This window comes from Tenrec ecaudatus, chromosome 4 (assembly GCF_050624435.1).
Source record: "Tenrec ecaudatus isolate mTenEca1 chromosome 4, mTenEca1.hap1, whole genome shotgun sequence".
NCBI lineage: Eukaryota > Metazoa > Chordata > Mammalia > Afrosoricida > Tenrecidae > Tenrec > Tenrec ecaudatus.
Window position 1 is genome coordinate 69,051,805 of NC_134533.1, and position 18,612 is coordinate 69,070,416.

Genomic DNA, 18,612 nt, shown 5'->3' on the forward strand with positions numbered 1-18,612 from the left:
TTTCCTTCCTATCTGTCCCAGTGTACATCCTCTGGTTTAGGCAGACTTGCAAGGTAGAATGGGATCATGATAGTGGATGGGGAGGGGAGGGGTGGCGGATGAAGCATTTAGGAACTAGAGGAAACTTGTATGTTTCATCTTTGCTGCACTGAATCCTTCCATGAGGGAATGTCCAATTGCCTACAGATGGGCTTTGGGTCTCCACTCCACACTCATCCTCATTCACAAGGATATGATTTTTTGTTCTGAGGATGCCTGATACCTCATCCCTTCGACACCTCGTGATCGCACAAGCTGTTGTGCTTCTTCCATGTGGGCTTTGTAGCTTCTGAGCTAGATGGCTGCTTGTTTGCCTTCAAGCCACCTCAGACGCTATATCTTTCTATAGCCGGGCACTATCAGCTTTCTTCACCACATTTGCTTATGCAACCATCTAGATCGATACTTAAAGTCAATTTAGTCAGAAGATATTTGTGTAAGAAAATTTTTTTTAGATGATTAAGAAGATAGATCCAATGAAAGGCAAAGGAGGAGCAAACAGACATGGGGAAGATAGATGCTATACCACATGAAGATAACTACAAGCCACAGAGCCAAGGTTTTCCCCCAGGGCTGACAGCTGAGGACCTTGCTCTAGAGCTGGCACTGAATTTTTGTTCCTCGCTTCCTAATCTATGAGAAAGCACTTCTGTGTTTATTAAACCGATCCACTGTAGTATTGCCATTATAGCAGCACTAGATATCTTAAATAGGTAAACGAGGGGGTACCCAAAAAACACAGAAACTATCTTCCTCACATTTTTTTTTTTTTATAAAACAACCTTATCACCTTCAAAGTACTCTCCATTACACTTAATCCATTTGTCAAATCTGCAGTTCCATTCTTGGAAACATTTTTCAAGGTCATCTGTTTGGATGGCTGACGGCACCTCCCTTGTTTTTTTTCCCTCACCACTTCTGTTTCTTCAAATTGTTGTCCTTTCCTGTCCCACTTCATTTGTGGAAACAAAAAGCAATAGCTTGGAGTGAGGTCAGGTGAGTAAGGTGCTTGAGGAAAGAAACATGCTGGTGGGATTTTTTTTTTTTTTTTTTTGCCCAAAACTGGTGCCCTGAGATGGCTGTGTGAGCAGGCGCACTGTCATGGTGGCAAAACCAGTCCCCCACTGCCACATTGTTATACAATCTTTTTAGAACTAAATAGAAAGCTTGATTAACAGTTTGATCTGATGGAATGAACTCCTAGTCGACGTTTTGTTTGTTTGGGAAGTTGACAGATGTCCTGAACAAGGTTTGTCATCAACCAACATTTCACTTTGTTTGAAATGAGAAAACTTTACTCATACAATTGAGTTTTTCCTATTGCACTTTGTAAGCTGTGTTCAACATCACAACAGTTCCTGCCATATTTTTCCCAAGCACTAAACAAAATTTCATAGCCTCATGCTGTTAAATCAGCCACCACAAAAAACCTAACTGCTTTTGATTTGAGTGAAACTGCTTTTACAAAAAATTCACTGTGATTATATACTACAAAAGCTTTGCTCAGCCTAGCACAATTCCATTTTGCGGGGAGTACCCCCTTATATATGCAAAGATGTTTTTCAAACAAAAAAATAGCTCCATGTTTATCATTCATATACAAAGAGTACATGCAATACTTACTTAGTGGCTGAACTTGAGTTAGAAGAGTAACAAAACCAAACTAATGCTGTGGTATTCCTTATGTTTTCAACTTTGTGTGTGTGTGTGTGTGTGTTTCTAAATTGGATATTTCTGGTTTCTTCATATATAAACAGTATTCTCACATTTCTTCCATCTTAGACTTGTTAGGGGGTCTTATGAACTGTTGAATAATCTATGTGTGATGCATATTTGGAAATACGTGTTTGGTAACTTTTTATTTTTATTGTACTACATACAACATGTATATATTTGTTCTTTTTAATTATTTGTTCTTTTTGTCTTTGTATACTTTATATATCTGCCTTGTTGATTATGTATACATTTTTATAGTTATTAGTATTTACATAGCTGTTTTGTGTAAAATATGTCTTCATGTTTACTTTTTATAATTATAACACATGGTGCTATCTTTAATTCAGATTAAATGAATATGTTCAGATACTGTTTTTAATGTTGATCTTGAAAATATAAAAACCAAGAGTTTCTCTTGAACTTTGGAATGTGCAAAATAAAATTTTAGGAATGATTTCTGTAATAATAGCTTTTGAATTGTGGATTTTATAGTATCTAGCGACATGGTCAAATCAGTTCTAAAACTACAGATTCCTATCCTTGTTATAACATGGTCTTTTAGGTTCAGAACACACAGGTCACTATTTAGTGTATAGCACATAAGGTTCCGTGTAGAGTGATATACATCCCAAAATTTCTTGGAAATCACGTTGGCAGTGTTTTACAGCCTGTTGATAGTCATAAAAGAAGCAGAGATTTGGCTATAGGGAAATTTCTAGCATCTATCTTATCTTAATTTTCTACCATTTTCCTCATTTGCCATTATAGCCTGACTGAATCTCCATTCAAAGTTCATTTGGAAAAGCTCAGTTTGCAACAAAGGAAGCTGGATGAGGACCTGCAATTATACCAGACACCCTTAGAGCTCAAATTAAAACATAGCACTGTCCATGTGGATGAGCTGTGTCCTCTCATTGTCCCCAACCCGGGAGTTGCTGTCATTCATGACTATGCAGATTGGGCTAAGGAAGCATTAGGAGACTTATTAGAAACACAGAGTGAGTATGCACTAAGTTTATAATCATTGATGTCCCAGGATCAGGGGTAATAGTCTATGTTCACAGGACAAATTTTCTGAGTAGGTGAGGGAACGCCTAAAGTTTTTACTTTTCTGTAGGTGAAGTGGGGTGAGTAAAATTTCAACAAGAAGAAAGCACACCTTTGTTTACAGGTATTCTTAAAGCTTTTAATATAGAAGTCCTTATCCAAAAATCTGTTACCAAACAAGTCCCTTTTATTTAGGAAATTGCAACCCTTCCCAGCCCAGAAAAATAAAAGAAAAATAAGAGGAGGCTTCAAAAAGTTCTTGGATAAATAGAATTTAAAAATAATGAATTTTTCAATTCATTCCTTTTTGCTTTTCTAAATCTGCCCATTCTTACATGTACAGCTGAGCCCCACTTTGTTTTCCCAACAATATTGGTATCTATAATTCTTTTTCTGTCTCTGGTATTACTCCCTCTCTACAGCAATTGTCACATAGTGGTTACATGTGCTAAGTTAATTGGGCCCTGTTCTATAGGGTTACCTCAGTGGTAGTGGCTTTACCCATGTCCTAAACTAATACTTTGATAAAGGTTTATTTTCATAATCTGATTATGTGTTAATTATGTGCTAAACAGTGTGATACTATATTTAATCACCAAACCCCCTGTAAGGTGGAAACATGTCAGCATGATAGTAAAGTAGAAAGTTAGAGGATGCTGTCGAGACCTGGAAAAGCAAGGCAGTCCCATTGAGTTCCGGCTCTCAGGATTCACTGCACATTTTCAACAAACCTCCTTCGTTGAAAAATGGATAGTATTTTAGAGAACCCCATACCATGTCTTTGTTCATTTCTGTGTGGTTGTTCTGTTGTCTCATCTTTTCAGATAAGTAGTTATCTTCTCAGTGCAGGTGTAAGTATCTTGAAGCAATAAACAATGCCCTTTTTGCTGTGTTAAAGAGGGGTGGGTGATATGGCATAATGGTACTGAGCATGGAATTGGACTCATTGTCTGGGTTAGAATCCTGGCTCTACTACTTCTTGGTTACAACTTTGGTAAAGTCAGTTGACTATCTACCCCAGTTTCCTCTTCTATAAAATGAAGAAGATAACTATTACCTTATATTGTACAGAGTTGACTTACCTTAAGTGCTTTGAACAATGTTGGTTACGCTTAGTAAGTGTTAGATTGTGCCCTACAATTTAAACAAAAAAAAAAAAATCAAACTCCTGTTGACTCTTTTTCGGAGTAGAGCTCTGCTCCATAGGGGTCTCAGTGACTGAGGCACTTCTGGGTGGATTTGAACCACCAGCCTTTCAGTTAGTAACTGAGCACCTAACTCTTAGGACCACCCAGAGACGCCCCTTGTTCTGTGGTAGGAAAGGATAACACTTTATAAATTTTTATAGAGTAGTTGGCATTTCTCAAAAGCTTTGTAGATAAAATTTATTCAAGTTAGAGAACTATTGGGAATTTGTTCAAAGAAGCATAGCATTGACTATGAAAGTATCAGAAAGGGATAAGGGCTAAGCAGTTCGGCACCGTATAGGACAAAGCTCCAAGTGATGCAGAGACAGATTCTGGGTAATCAGTGTGCTTTGTTGTTGTTGGAATATTTATCAATTTACATGTAGTTTGTTCCTATATTAACTTGTTTTATATATATATATACATACTTTAAATATATACACAAGAGTAATGCCCTCACTAGAGTTGTTATTCTAAGACTTTGGGTGACCATATTTTCCTCCTGTCTCTCAGTTGTGAAGCACTGGAGCCTGACCTGGACGTTATGTGAAGCCCTATGGGGTCACCTGAAGGAGCTGGAGAGCCAGCTTGACGAGCCCAGTGAATACATTCAGATTCTGGAGCGTCGGAGAGCTTTCTCCCGTTGGCTATCCCACACTGCTACACCTCAGATTGAGGAGGAAGTCTCTCTCACCCGAAAAGACAATCCCGTGGAGGCGGTCTTTAGCTACCTCACTGGCAAGAGGATCAGTGAGGCCTGTTGTCTGGCCCAGCAGTCAGGTACGGCATGTGGCCTTTCTCTGCACCCTTGCCTTACTTCCTACCTACTGTCTCCTGGCCATTAACTATGCATTTGCCTTTTTCCCTCTAACCTGAAAATAAAACATACAGGCGCCCAGGAAAATTGCCTGTTTCTCCAGAATTAGGGCTATGCCTTACTACTTCCATTTTTAGGATCTTTAACTATAATTATTTCAGTATTTTAATTTCATATACATAGAAAATAAACACACACAAATAGAAAATACAAATAAGCAAAGTGATAATAATTAAAATCCCCCAAATCTTATAACTTCCTACCACGCACTGCAGACATTTAAATATGAAGTTTTTACTTAAATGGTTTCATTTCTAATATATACTATGTATGTATTACACAGGAATACATGTAATAATAATCTGTTTCGTATAAAATCATATGTGTGAGCCCTAGTGGCTTAGTGGTTATGAGTTGAGTTGCTAAATGTAAAGAGAGCAGTCCAAAACCACCAGCCATTCTTCAGGGAAGAGTGGGTTTTCTCCTCACATAAAATAGTAAATGGTAGTGATTGTACAACTCTCTAGTATGATTGAGCTACTGGACTATATAATGTGTGACTTGTATGCCAATAAAACTTGAAAAATGAAATTATTATAAATATCTTACACTATAGTTATAATACTTGCATGCCTCTTAGTAGTCTATTATATAAATATATAAGCAAATTTATATTTTGACATTTAGGTTTGTAATTTTCGTTCTGCGTAAGTAATACTCCGAGGTTTTTACGTTCTTTTTGTAGTCATTTCATTCAGATAGTAGGCGTTTTATATCTGGTTAGAGAATATTTTCTTTGCCTTTTTATTCCCCCTTTATCTTTTTTTAAGGACTTCACATATGTTTGCTGCTTTAGTTTTCCCTTCTACTAATTAAAGGTAATTAGTCACATTCAGAGCATTCACTAAATATTGACAGTCTAGACACAAATCCTGATACAAATATAAAGGCGACTTAATGAATTACATACAATTTAATCCTTGATCAAATCATGTTTATTGGAACCTGATTTATAGGAAACCAACTACTTAGAGCTATCAATTGGGCTTATATTTGGAGGGCTTAGTCATTTTTTGAATTATATGGAACAAATCATAAGTTAGAATCAGTAATTTTATATAAATGGCATAGTTTCATACCATTTTCACCACACATTGTGCCTTCATTGTTCTCATACATTTATACCATCAAAATTAATATTTGTGATTAATGTTCCTTAAAGGTTACAAGTCATTAAAGAGGTACTGTCATGTTTACCAACAGGAAAACTACCTGTAGAAGTGCTAAGGAACGCCAGCAGTCAAGTCCTTCAATTTGCCTGTTAAACCTTTTTTTCTCTCACATTTCATTCTGACCCTAATTTAAACCTTTGCCAAGGCACTACCTTTCAGTGTGCTAAAACATTTGCCCCCCCCCCCAAACAGGAAGTAAAAGTATAGATTGGATGTGACATTAAATATTTGAAAAGGAGCTCATCTTAAAATACATTGCCCAAGTTCAAAGTAGCTCAGGCTCACTGCCATTGAGTCTGTTCATCTGATAGTGACCCTGTAAGACAGAATAAAACTCTACAGGTTTCGAGGTTCTAAATCAGTGGGTCTCAACTCATGGGTCGCAACCCCTTTGGGAGTCCAACGACCCTTACACGGGTCGCCTAAGACTGACTATCACATATTTCTGATGGTCTTAGGAACCAAGACACCGCTCCTCTAGACCCATCTCCAGGCGGGTCCACCCACATGCAGATACACCCATATACGAGTATGATAAGCATCGTGCCACCCCCCCATCACATACACCCCGTACAAATACAGGTGTATGTGACAGGATTGTCTCCACAATGTGCGTATGCGGACCAGTCACACAGGTGTAGAGAACAGCTGCTGTGTTGAAAGCAGCTACTCTGTTAAAAGCGGTTACTGTGTTGAAAGTAGCAGTATTGGAGGTAAAATGACACTTCATGAGTTATAATTACTGGGTAGATGTAAAATCATGTATTGTAAAATCAACTACTGGAAAAATCTGTACCATGGGAACTTAATATGGATGCTGATTGGTCTTTTTAAATTTCATTTATATTTAATTAGACATAAATATTTCACAATATATAATTACATACTGTTTTGTGATTAATCACTATGCTTTATGTTCAATTTTAACTGAAAATACATCCTGTATATCAGATATTTACATTATGATTCATAATTTCAAAATGACAGTATTGAAGTAGCAATGAAAATAATTTTGTGGTTGGGGGTCACCACAACATGAACTGTATTAAGGCGTCGCAGCATTAGGAAGGTTGAGAACCACCGTTCTAAGTCTTTATTGGACCAGAAAGCCTGATCTTTCTCCTGTGAAGCAGCTGATGGGTTCAAATTGCAGGCCCAGCGCATAACCCACTATGCCACCAAGACTCCTTTAGCAATTTTGTATGGTCACACATAGCAAAAAAGAGTAAGACTCAATGAGCTGGATTGATATGGTGGCTGCAACACTGGGCACAACTCTGACTATTCTGTTGTACATAGGTCATTCTGAGTTGAAACTGATTGAACAAACCTAATAATAGCATCACAGAAGAAGTGTAGCTCGTTTGCTGAACTATCCAAGGTGCGCTTCAAAAAAGTTTTTGAAGAACATTTGTTTTCTTCCATTCTTCATGAACTTTTTTAAGTCCTTCATATATAGTACACACTAAGGATCCTTGGTGGTTTAATGGTTATGCATTGGGCTGCAATCCACAAAGTTGGTGGTTTGAAACCACCAGCAGCTCTGTGGGAGAAACACTGGGCTTTCTACCCCCATAAACAGTTGCAATCTCAGAAACCCACAGAGGGTCGCTGTAAGTCAATATTGACTCGATGGCAGTGAGTTTTGATTATATAGGGTCTACCTGTGTAATTTGGGGTAAACTATTTTCATTATTTTCTAACCAAGCAGAGAATAGTAAATTCTCAGTAACAAATTTGACATTGCCTTCACAGTTCACTCAAAAGAATTAAGGCCTCATTCCTGATAGCTACGCCCTATGAGTTTTGGTGGCATACTGGTTGCACGTTGGGTTGCAGCAGATTGAAACCACTTGCTACTCTACTAGAGAAAGATGAGATTTTCTTGTCCCATAAAGAGCTAACAGTCTCAGAAACTCACAGGGATAGTTCTGTCTTATGGTGTTGCTATTACTCAGCATTGACCTAATGACAGTGCGATGAGATTGAAATCCTGAGTAGGAAGATGATAGTGCTCCCACGGGTCCCACCAAGGCTCTAAATCCTCAGTGATCACTGAAGAGATTTTGTTTCTCTTCCAGGTGATCATCGTCTTGCCCTGCTTTTATCCCAGCTTGTAGGCAGTCAGTCAGTCAGAGAGCTGCTCACCATGCAGCTGGCAGACTGGCATCAGCTCCAGGCTGACTGCTTCATCCAGGATGAGAGACTGCGCATCTTCGCCTTGTTAGCTGGAAAACCGGTATCTTATGCTTTTATTTAAAATTTAAGGTCACTTACGGTTGGAGCAGAGAATATACTTTGTAAATCAAACACTATTATTTCTAACTAAGCAATTAAAAAATTTTTTGATATAGAAATTTCCAAATGATAGCGGTAGTCTATGTACACTGTAAAAATAAATTACTAGTACTCTAAAATTGAAATGCTAATTGCATAAAAATTAAAAAGTTGAAATTCAGCAGACTCCATATCTTACAGATTAACAATGTAAATCTATTATCTGTCTTTGTAGATACATAGTCCAAGACAATATCAACATTTATGTCTATTTACATGTGTATATATAGAAAAATAAAAGCGATTTTATACATAGCGGTTCTACAAGTAAATATATATTTTTTGTTTTTTAAAAGTCATTTCTCAAGAATAAAATAGCTGCTTGGCATTTATGCAAATGAAGTGCCCTGGTGCGGGAGCGACACAGTTACCCACTCTGAGCTGTGTGAAGAACTTAGGCTCGTGGTGTCTCATGTCTCTTTTCTCAAAGCCCAGTGGTTTATTTATTTAAATCTATCTTCCTGCCACAAAGGAAATAGATATTTTGTATCCAGAGATCATTAACACTAGATTGTTTCGAATACTACTTGAATCAATAATGACACTGGCAGTAAGAAGGTAAATTAGAACTGTGATAATTTCATCTTTTGCAGGTGTGGCAGCTCTCAGAGCAAAAGCAAATTAACGTGTGCTCCCAGCTGGATTGGAAACGCTCCCTGGCTATCCATCTTTGGTATCTGCTTCCACCCACAGCTTCCATTTCCAGAGCCCTCAGCATGTATGAAGAAGCATTTCAGGTATGTGTCCAGTAGAGTCACATCAAAGCCCTGGTAGAAATTCTCTTTACCAGTAGAATTCTACAGGGAAGAAAATAAAGCATTAAATCATGTTTCTCATAATACTTTTTACTTCACTACGTTTATTGAGAATACCATACAATTGAAGTACACCTAGGAAATCTGATGGCGGAAACCTTTTCTTCGTCTCTGAATATAGGTCTACTCTTAAAACTTAACCAAATAGCTGCTTCTTTTGTAGTCTCCATGATGAGTTTTCACAGCTGACAGTTCCTGAGTGATGCTTCTCTTCCTCCCTATTACTGTCTTACTCCTGTAGAATGTTCTTAGAGACAGACTAACCTAGGGTTTAGTATAGCCCCACGTGAGTAGGTCTAAAACCGAATCCTATTCCAGAATCATTGGCGAAGTTAGGTATTAATTCCTTTTAATACCATTGTTTCCTGAAGTCTCATGTTGTTCATATCTTTGGTATTCTTTGTCAGATTTTTAAGGGGAAACACTGACTTTTATAAGATTGTGATGAGCAGTACAGGGATTTATTGAGAGATACCTAAAATCTTTGTTCTGATGGAATATGCCCTTTTGGAATAAGTTTTAAATTTTTAATAAATTACTTTGAAGTGTTCCATTGTTCTTAATTCATGTCTGTATAATTGAACTATAAAGAATCTAAACAGACTGCACCCAGCCTCACTTCTCAATTTGGCAAAGTTCTAAGGACTCTACTGGTGAGAAAACTGCTATTAAGCGAAAATGAAAGATGACTACATCATTACATGACTTCTCAATTACATTATTGGGGGCTCATACAATTCTTACCATACATACATACATTGTGTCAAGTACATTTGTTGCCATCATCATTCTCAAAACATTTTATTTCTACTTGAGCCCTTGGTATATCAGCTTCTCATTTTTTCCCCCACTCCACCCACCTCCTTTCCCTCATGAACCCTTGATAATTTATAAATTATTATTTTTTCATGTCTTAAACTGTCAGACATCTCCCTTCACTCACTTTTCTGTTGTCCATCCCCCAGGGAGGCGTTATGTGTAGATCTTTGTGATCGGTTCCCTCTTTCTACCCCACCCTCCCAGTATCGCCACTCTCACCACTCCTCACCGTGTACATATTGTTAATGTACAAGATGGTCAGATAAAAATTTTTTGTACTGTTTTTGTAAATGTGAAGTGTTGGATAATAAGATAGTGAAGAGTAGGTGTGGTAGGTGATGTTGTTTTATCAAACTCTCCTCCTATTCAGAGCACATCTGAGGGTGACCGATATGCCTGCTCCCCACTTCCTTCATACCTCGAGGGCTCTGGCTGTATAGTAGAAGAGGAACAAGATTCACGGAGACCACTTCGAGATGTTTGCTTTCACCTTCTAAAACTCTACAGTGACAGGTAAACCAGCGCCAAGACTAATAGTCATTTGAGAGCTCCATAAACCTCAGCCTTCCTCGTGCTGCGACCGTCTAATACAGTTCCTCGTGTTGTGGTGGCCCCCAACCAAAACATCATTTTTGTTGCTACTTCATGAACTGTCAGTTTGCTACTGTTATGAATCAGGCAACCCCTGTGAAAAGACTGTTTGATCACCAAAGGGGTCGTGACCCACAGGTTGAGAACCACTGTCTTAGAGAGTCCTTTTCTGGTTTCCCTTTTCATGTGCCATCAAATTGTTCTGAGTGTGCAACATAAAGATCATCAGAATTACAATTAGGTCGACATCTTAAGCCATATATGATTAGTAGCTATTGTATTGGTTAAGGGAGATTATTTCATATCCTTTCATCATTCCAATATTTCCATCATTACACAGATTATGTTAGGTTTAGGTAAAGGTGCGTTGGTGGTATTGTTAGACAGTGAACTGCTAACTGCAAGGTCTACAGTTCACTGCTAACTGCAAGGTCTACAGTTCAAACCACTTGGTAGGAAGAAGATGATGCAGTATGCTTCCATTAAGGTTTTACAGTCTCAGAAACCCCACATAAGGTTGCTTTCCATTGGAATCCACTCAGTAGCATTGGGTTTGCTTTTTGGTGGATTGGTCTAGAATCTAGATAAAATCCGTTCATTACTCAGACATTAGGAAAGTTGTTAAAAGTGCCTTCAAAAAAAAAAGTGCCTTCATTGTCTTCTGAATCTTAACCCCAGATGTTTGACCTATTAGATGCAGGGGGTCTGCTGGCTATTTGTGACATGTACATAGTAACTCTTCATCACATTCTCCTCTGTAGACACTATGACCTCAACCAGCTGCTAGAACCTCGAAGTATAACAGCAGACCCCTTGGACTACCGCCTAAGCTGGCATTTGTGGGAGGTGCTTCGGGCTCTTAACTACACTCATCTCTCAGAGCAGTGTGAGGGTGTTCTACAAACGAGCTATGCTGGCCAACTGGAGAGCGAGGGCCTCTGGGAGTGGGCCATTTTTGTCCTGCTGCACATTGTCAACTCAAGGTGAGAGAGAGCGGTTGGTTGTAACAAATGTGTCCAGTAGTAGAGAGCAATGCTGAAAGAATCATGGCATGCATTCTTGGGTCTCCCCTTGTGATAAACTCAAGGCAGTTCACTTAAACCTAAACTGTCTGTTCATTCTTGTGAAGCAGAAATGACACTGTGATTAAGTGCTAAATTGTACTAAGTCTCTCAGTAGTCTGACAAAGGAGGGGAAAAAATCTGAGATGCCTTCATTAGAGAAAAGTCTTTGTACAGACAAGATTCAAAGAGGCTATAAAATTAACTAGGAAATCTGAAATGGAAAAGAGGGGAGTATGCCCAGTAATGACCCTAGGCGCAGATTCACTTGAATGTGGTCTAAAGAACTGTGTGGTGGGAGTGCCAGTTGAACTGTCTCACTGGATTCCTGGCAGTGACGTCATGGAGAGCCTCTTTTCTCTCTCTCTCTCGCTCGCTCTCTCTCTCTCTCTCTCTCTCTCTCTCTCTCTCTCTCTCTCTCTCTCTCTCTCGTCTCCCCATCCAACACCCCACCTCAAATTTAATACTCTTCTGTTTATCCATACAACCCTGTGATTAGGCACTTGATGTTTTGCTTCTCTATTCTGAAAGAGAACTGGAGAAATGCTTTTTCTCCATGGTTTGATTAAGATTCAGTTGGAGTATTTATTTTGAATTTTAAAAATCACTGCAAGGAATTAACAATAGTAACTAAAATGTCTATGTAGTATTTTATTTATAAGTGCGTTTACATACACATGATATTCTGAGTGTATAAAGTCACTCATTTAATACTCATAATAAAGCTGAGATAGACACCCCTATTGTCTCCATTTTACAAATGAACAATCCAAGGTAGATAGGGATTAAATACCTTTTGCTCATAATCCCAACTAGTAAATGATGTGAAGTTTCTAACTCAGACATCCAGAATCTGCTCTTAATCACTGCTGTTCATACTAGCTTTGATATGGAAAGAAGTTGGGTTTGGTAGGTAGACCTGCCTAAATTTTGGGTCTTGCATGTAACATTTTTGGCGTGCAGGTAGGATAAAGCTTATGCAACTCTATTACTGATTTACTTTAGACTAAGTTTTATAATCTGTGGATGTTAATTGCTAATTGAAAGATGATTGTGAAATTAAAATACTACCTTCCCTTTAAGCAGTATGTCTTTCTGCTTTCCCTTTACAAGGAAGCACAATAGCCCCACTCTCCTATCAAATCCATGTACTTAAACACACTCAGGGATGATGTTAACATGGTGAGGTGAGATGGCTGTGGGATATAAAAAGGAAGCAGTTGTGATGAAGTTGGGAGTTCTTAAAAATTCAGAAAAAGTTTGAGGTGAGGAAGAATAGTTTTGTTTAAAAACTGAAAGGACTGATTGGTCCTTTGGTTCAGGCAGAAAAAGAACTCTCCTTAAGGAAGTCGTAAAGATCCAAGCTAAAGAGAAAGTGGATTAGGAAAACTGATAGCTTTTAAAAGAAATGTAGACCTGGGAGAGACCTTGCTGTAAATACTATTTTTGGTGTGTTGGCTATGTAGAAGAAGGGAGCAGGAGAAGGTTGGATGTGAACTGCAGAAGACTAGTCTATGGAGCAGAATCCCTCTACTTCAGTCCTTAATGTATTTGCTTTCAGACTTGTTGACCAGAAACAGTTTTAAAACGAATGCTGTTCTGATGGCTTTTGATTACTTTCATGTGATCCACTCAGAGACCTGTGGTTTGAAAGACTGTCACAGGGCCACTCAGGACTGGCTACACAGCCTTTTCAATAATGAAGGGATTTATTCTAATTTATCCCTGTTCTTCTAGTGTTCGAGAGAAGACTGTCCGAGAACTGCTTACCCGGCACTGCCAGCTATCAGAGACCCCTGAATCTTGGGCTAAGGAAACTTTCCTGACCCAGAAGCTTTGTGTGCCTGCTGAGTGGATTCATGAGGCCAAAGCCGTTCGAGCACGCATGGAATCTGACAAGCACTCGGAGGCCCTCTATTTATTTAAAGCTGGGCACTGGAACTGCTGCCACAAACTTGTCATCCGACACTTAGCTTCTGGTGAGTTTTTCAGGTTGGGGTCTTATACTTTCAACACCTGAACCTCCATGACAGGCTACAAATGCTGAGCAGTATAGGCATAGCAGACTTGACTTATGGAACATTTGTAGAAAGCTCTCTGTACCAAAAACGTTTAACCAGGGTGAGGGGCTAAAAGAGCAGATCTGGACAATGTTTATAGTTATAATTTGCTAAGCATATCCCTGATGTATGCTAATTATATTAAGTTCTTAGTTTCTTTAGGAAGTTTTCATTCACCAATATCAAAAATACCTGCTTGTGGACTTGAAGCTAGTTCTTTGCTTTTTTCTTTGGAGAAATTTAGAATATCTATTTGTAATTTACAAGTCTTGCCCCAACATTTCTTTCCTTCCTGTCTTAGATTTCCGCTGTATTTTCCCTGTACTTCTTGCAACTATGTACTTATGCACACTGTGGTTACCATTGTTTTTCTTCAGATGCCATCATTAATGAAAACTATGACTATCTGAAGGGGTTCTTGGAGGACCTGGCCCCTCCAGAACGCAGCAGCTTAATCCAGGACTGGGAGACATCTGGGCTTGTCTACCTGGACTACATTCGGGTCATTGAAATGCTCCACCATATCCAACAGGTACCTATGTTCTTTAAACAACTGGTTTTCCTTTCCAGATGCTTCATAAGGCCTTAACGAGCTCTCACAAAACTCATTGGAAGGGACACCTACTCTGCAGGAGGAGTATTTTGGTGATGCTAATTTGATGTAGTTGCAGTAAAACATACACACTTTTCGTGTTTATTATCGAGTTGTGTGCACAGTAGACATCCCAGACTGCTCAGCCTTCTCTCCTTGTCCCAGCGCTAGTGCGGATGAGAAACTCTGGGAGGAGTGGAGAGGTACAGTTAAGGTCAGAGATCTTGTGAGGATAATTGTTTCACACCACAGATGTTTCAAAAATGAAGTATCAAGGTAGTTTTAATCATCATTAAAATATCTTCTGCCAGTAGACCAAACAAAGATTACACATGGGGTGCAAGTCTTTTGAAAATACCTTCTGCACCTTCCTTAATTTCTACCCAAACAATCAATTGACGCTAGAGTGCCTCACAGACCATATTTCAATTACTTTCTCACAACTCTCCTCAGACATGGGAGGTTTTCTTAATTTTAAGGTTAAAGGCAACACTTTATAGCCGTTAAGAACTCAGTTTGAAGTCAGACTGTTAAAATTCCTAGTTCCCTCCAGTACTAGCTATGTGTGTATCCCTCATGTCTTAGAGTTTAGTGGCGTCGTAATTACTTGACAAGAGGGCTGAGTAGACAGTACTCAGCACCTCAAATAGAGGCCATTCGCCAACCTAGTCTGAGTGATTTGAGAAAGACAGCTATATTTTAAGGTCATCGGCTATAAAATAATCTGAAAATAGCTGTGATTTTTTGTTGGTGGAAAGTTGATATTTACAGTTGACTCCTGCATTCGTAATTAAATGAAACATTAAATTTTAGTTAGCCGTTGGGAAACCACATTCCCCCCCCCCCCCATCTAAATTCACAAACCCATTGAAGATCTTAGGTTAAAGATCCTTTGTACTATTTAATTTGGCCCCTGTCAGCTTCAGTATTCTCTTGTTCTTTTTCCTTGTTCTATACCCACATCTTTCAGTTCCCACTGGAGGGCTTTTGTACTAGCTGCTCATTTTTTAGCTGTTGTTTTTGTCTAGGCAGATGGATTGGCTCTTCCTTGTAATTCAGGTTTCACTTGTACCCATCATTTTTAACTGCTACATCGATTTATTTGAATTATTTATGTGGTTTATGATTCTTCAAGATTAGTCATCTAATTTTCTGTGAATATTATGAGAAAATATCTTACCTACATTTTTAAGCCAAGGTGAAGACTGATTGGGGGAAATGAACAGTATTTGTATAGACATTAAGTAGTAAGCTCTGCCTAAATAAAATGTGTGCTCAAGGAGAGAGAGTTCTTAGAAGGGCTGAGTGAGCCGTTTAGAAGAGGATGATTTACACAGATGATTTACTGGAAGAATTTTCAAGAGGGCCTAGCCAGAACCCTATTTGTGACAAATGAAAGTAAAATGCTGCTGAAAAGTAATCAGAATATAGACATTGAGTTAAAAATACTGATTTTTTTCTGGAAAGATTATAGGCTATAGAGTGGGAGGAAAATAGATGTAGATTGGATGACACTGAAGGTAGAATGATAAGGAAGAGATAATTGAGCTCTGGAAAGAGACAGGCTTAAAAAATGACAACAATAGCAGCAAAGTAATTCTGTATGGGGAAGAAAGAGACAGACGACTGATGTCCAGGTAGCACCATTTATCAAGGTGGGCAACACTGGCTGGAAGAAGAGCAGTTATGGTAAAAGTGGGTAAGGATTTTTAAGTCCAGATGTAGAAAATTATGTTTGGATTTTTATGAAATACAAAATAGAAATATTCAGGGAGTTAGCTATTAATGACTTCAAGCTCTAGATTAGCCTATATTAGATTCATATCATAGGAGAAGATTGCAACACAATGTATTTTTGTGGTAAAGTTAGGTGCCTCGGCTGATACCTGGGTCAGCTTACCTAGTATATACAGTATTTTAAAAAAGAAGACTGCAGTAAATTTGGCTCCCCTTCTCAGAATTGGTATGCACTTAAAAAAAAATTCTGCACTCTTTCAGAAGCCATATATATCTGAGAACTAGATTTCCTGTTTGTGCCATATTACAGCTTGCTAGTCACATGTTCATGAATGGTGATCTCAAGACTTGCTCAATTGCAGGGTTATGTCCACTGTTGGGTACTATTGCTAACCATAGTACCTTGTCCTCCTGGCTGCCTGGTGGTTCCCTCACACTCCCAATCAGTTTCTTAGATTTCTTTCCCCCTTCCCTCACTGTTTTATAGGTTTTGCATAGAGAGTCTATGAGTAAGATTGATTTAAATTAGTTTACCTGTTTCTGTGCAGGTGGATTGCTCAAGTTATGAGCTAGAGCAGTTACATACCAAAGTGACTTCATTGTGCAACCGGATAGAGCAGATCCAGTGTTACAATGCCAAGGACCGCCTGGCTCAATCAGGTCAGCCTTTCAGATTTCCCCTTATCCTGCCTACCTCCTTCCTGCATCTATGATTGTTACCACAGCCCTAACTCCTCCACCCCATCCTTAGTGCTTGCTCTATTTTTTTTTTTTTATAGACATGGCCAAACGTATAGCAAACCTACTGCGGGTGGTACTGAGCCTCCAGCATTCCCCTGATACAACCTCTGACTCAACACCAGACCCACAGCGAGTCCCTTTGCGTCTGCTGGCTCCCCACATCGGCAGACTCCCCATGCCTGAAGACTATGCCTTGGAAGAACTACGCAGCCTCACACAGTCCTACCTGCGAGAACTGACGGTTGGAAGTCAATGAGTTGTAGGCTCTTGCCACCACACTCACATGCTCTTTCACACTCACCACATGGCAGTCCTTGTATTCTCTGTGTTGGGCTCTGGAATCCACCCTCCCTGCCTGCTGCCCAACCAGCGTCCTCCAGTTGTTCAGGGCTTTTCTTAATAACGACTATAGTATAAGGGCTCTGGAACCCAAAAAAGGAACCAAGTGTCCTTTTACCATCCTGAAGGCCATTGACTTCCTCCCACCCTTTTTAAAGATGGTGAATAAAGTTCCCCCAAAGAACCATAGAATCCTTTTTCACATCCAGCCATTCTGGGTCTGTGACCCTCCAAGCCACTCTGTTGTCCTTTTATGCTAGGACTCTTTAGAAGGAGTTGACAGGTCATGGGTATGTGCTTACCAGATAGCTGCCACGGTGGGAGGAGGAAATTGTCTTTAAGTTGTAAACACTGGGTTTGGGCATCAAAAGTTTGAATTGAGTTAGGAAGCCGATCAGAGTGTTCTGATAGAAGTGAGCGCATGCCGTGGAAGGATCAGTCTTCATGCTTGTTTTGTTCCTGCCCCAGAATGTTCCATGTGCACCATACCATCCTTAGGTGCATCAGCCCTGGATCACATGTCCCGTGTCTTTGGGACGTTAAAACCCCCAGAACTTGGCTTGGCCCATAGTTCTGGGTCACCTGGCTAGACCTTCTGTCTGGACTTTATTGAAGATAAAACGTGCAAGGTTGGATAAGCCCCCCTTAGCTTTTCCATTCTAGCCCCAGAGCATCTCCTACCCTCCATTTGCCCGCCCCAAAGGTAAAACCATCACTGATGCAGGCAAGGAGCTGGGCGCTAGAGGCAGGCAGAGAGCCTGTGCTTCACTGTTGCCAGCTCTGGGGAGCCCCAGGTAGTGGCCTGAGACAGCTGGGGCCTAGGCTGTCACAGACAACATGGTCACCCGGGGTCTTTATGCATGAAGATTATGTAAAGATTTTTATTAAAACATATATATATATAAATATATATAAATAAATGAACTAGATTATTTTCTTTTTCTGAAGCTACTTTCTTAAAAAAAATAATAAATGTTTATAGTATTCCTGTAATTGGGTTTCCCTTTGTATTTTTGAGCCTTCCTGCCCTGAGGATCTTTTTGGTGGCCTTGATTTTAGCCCGTTCTTGTAGAATGTACAACCCAAGACAGGCCATGAGGTGAAGAGAGAACAATTTGATGCTAAACTGAGAGACACCGTACCAAGGGCTATCTAAATGGAGATTTATAGGGAAGGGGGCTGAGATTACGGAATAATCCTGCCTGCTGTATATATTGTATGTAAATAGAGATTCCCAGCTGGGGGATAAGGTAGACATCTGAAATTGCACAGGGAAATATACTTGCATTCAAAGTCTCCTTGCTATTCTCACTCCTAGTGCTTTTGTTTATTTTTAAACCCTGGCACACACACTTCACTTTTTGGTTTTCTCCTGTGTGTAAGGGGCAGAATGAACCCTGATGTTGCCAACTGACCAGGATGTTGTAGAAAGAGATCTAATGATAAGCTGTTACGTACTATTTATAAGTTATTTTGATAAAC

At 39.3% G+C, this 18,612-nt stretch overlaps 1 protein-coding gene across 7 annotated transcripts in view; it reads left to right on the forward strand.

The window, feature by feature from the left end:
• The window catches only part of NUP98 (nucleoporin 98 and 96 precursor), an 87,152-nt gene extending 69,462 nt beyond the window's left edge, over positions 1-17,690 (forward strand). For all 7 annotated transcript variants that reach the window (XM_075546188.1, XM_075546184.1, XM_075546186.1 and 4 more), the window contains 10 exons: positions 2,524-2,753; positions 4,503-4,769; positions 8,120-8,277; positions 8,969-9,112; positions 10,380-10,522; positions 11,362-11,583; positions 13,399-13,640; positions 14,099-14,253; positions 16,599-16,710; positions 16,830-17,690. In XM_075546188.1, the coding sequence (XP_075402303.1) occupies positions 2,524-2,753; positions 4,503-4,769; positions 8,120-8,277; positions 8,969-9,112; positions 10,380-10,522; positions 11,362-11,583; positions 13,399-13,640; positions 14,099-14,253; positions 16,599-16,710; positions 16,830-17,047 (1,891 nt within the window). In that variant the 3' untranslated portion in view covers positions 17,048-17,690. The remainder of the gene's footprint in view (positions 1-2,523; positions 2,754-4,502; positions 4,770-8,119; positions 8,278-8,968; positions 9,113-10,379; positions 10,523-11,361; positions 11,584-13,398; positions 13,641-14,098; positions 14,254-16,598; positions 16,711-16,829) is intronic.
• Positions 17,691-18,612: the final 922 nt, after the last annotated feature.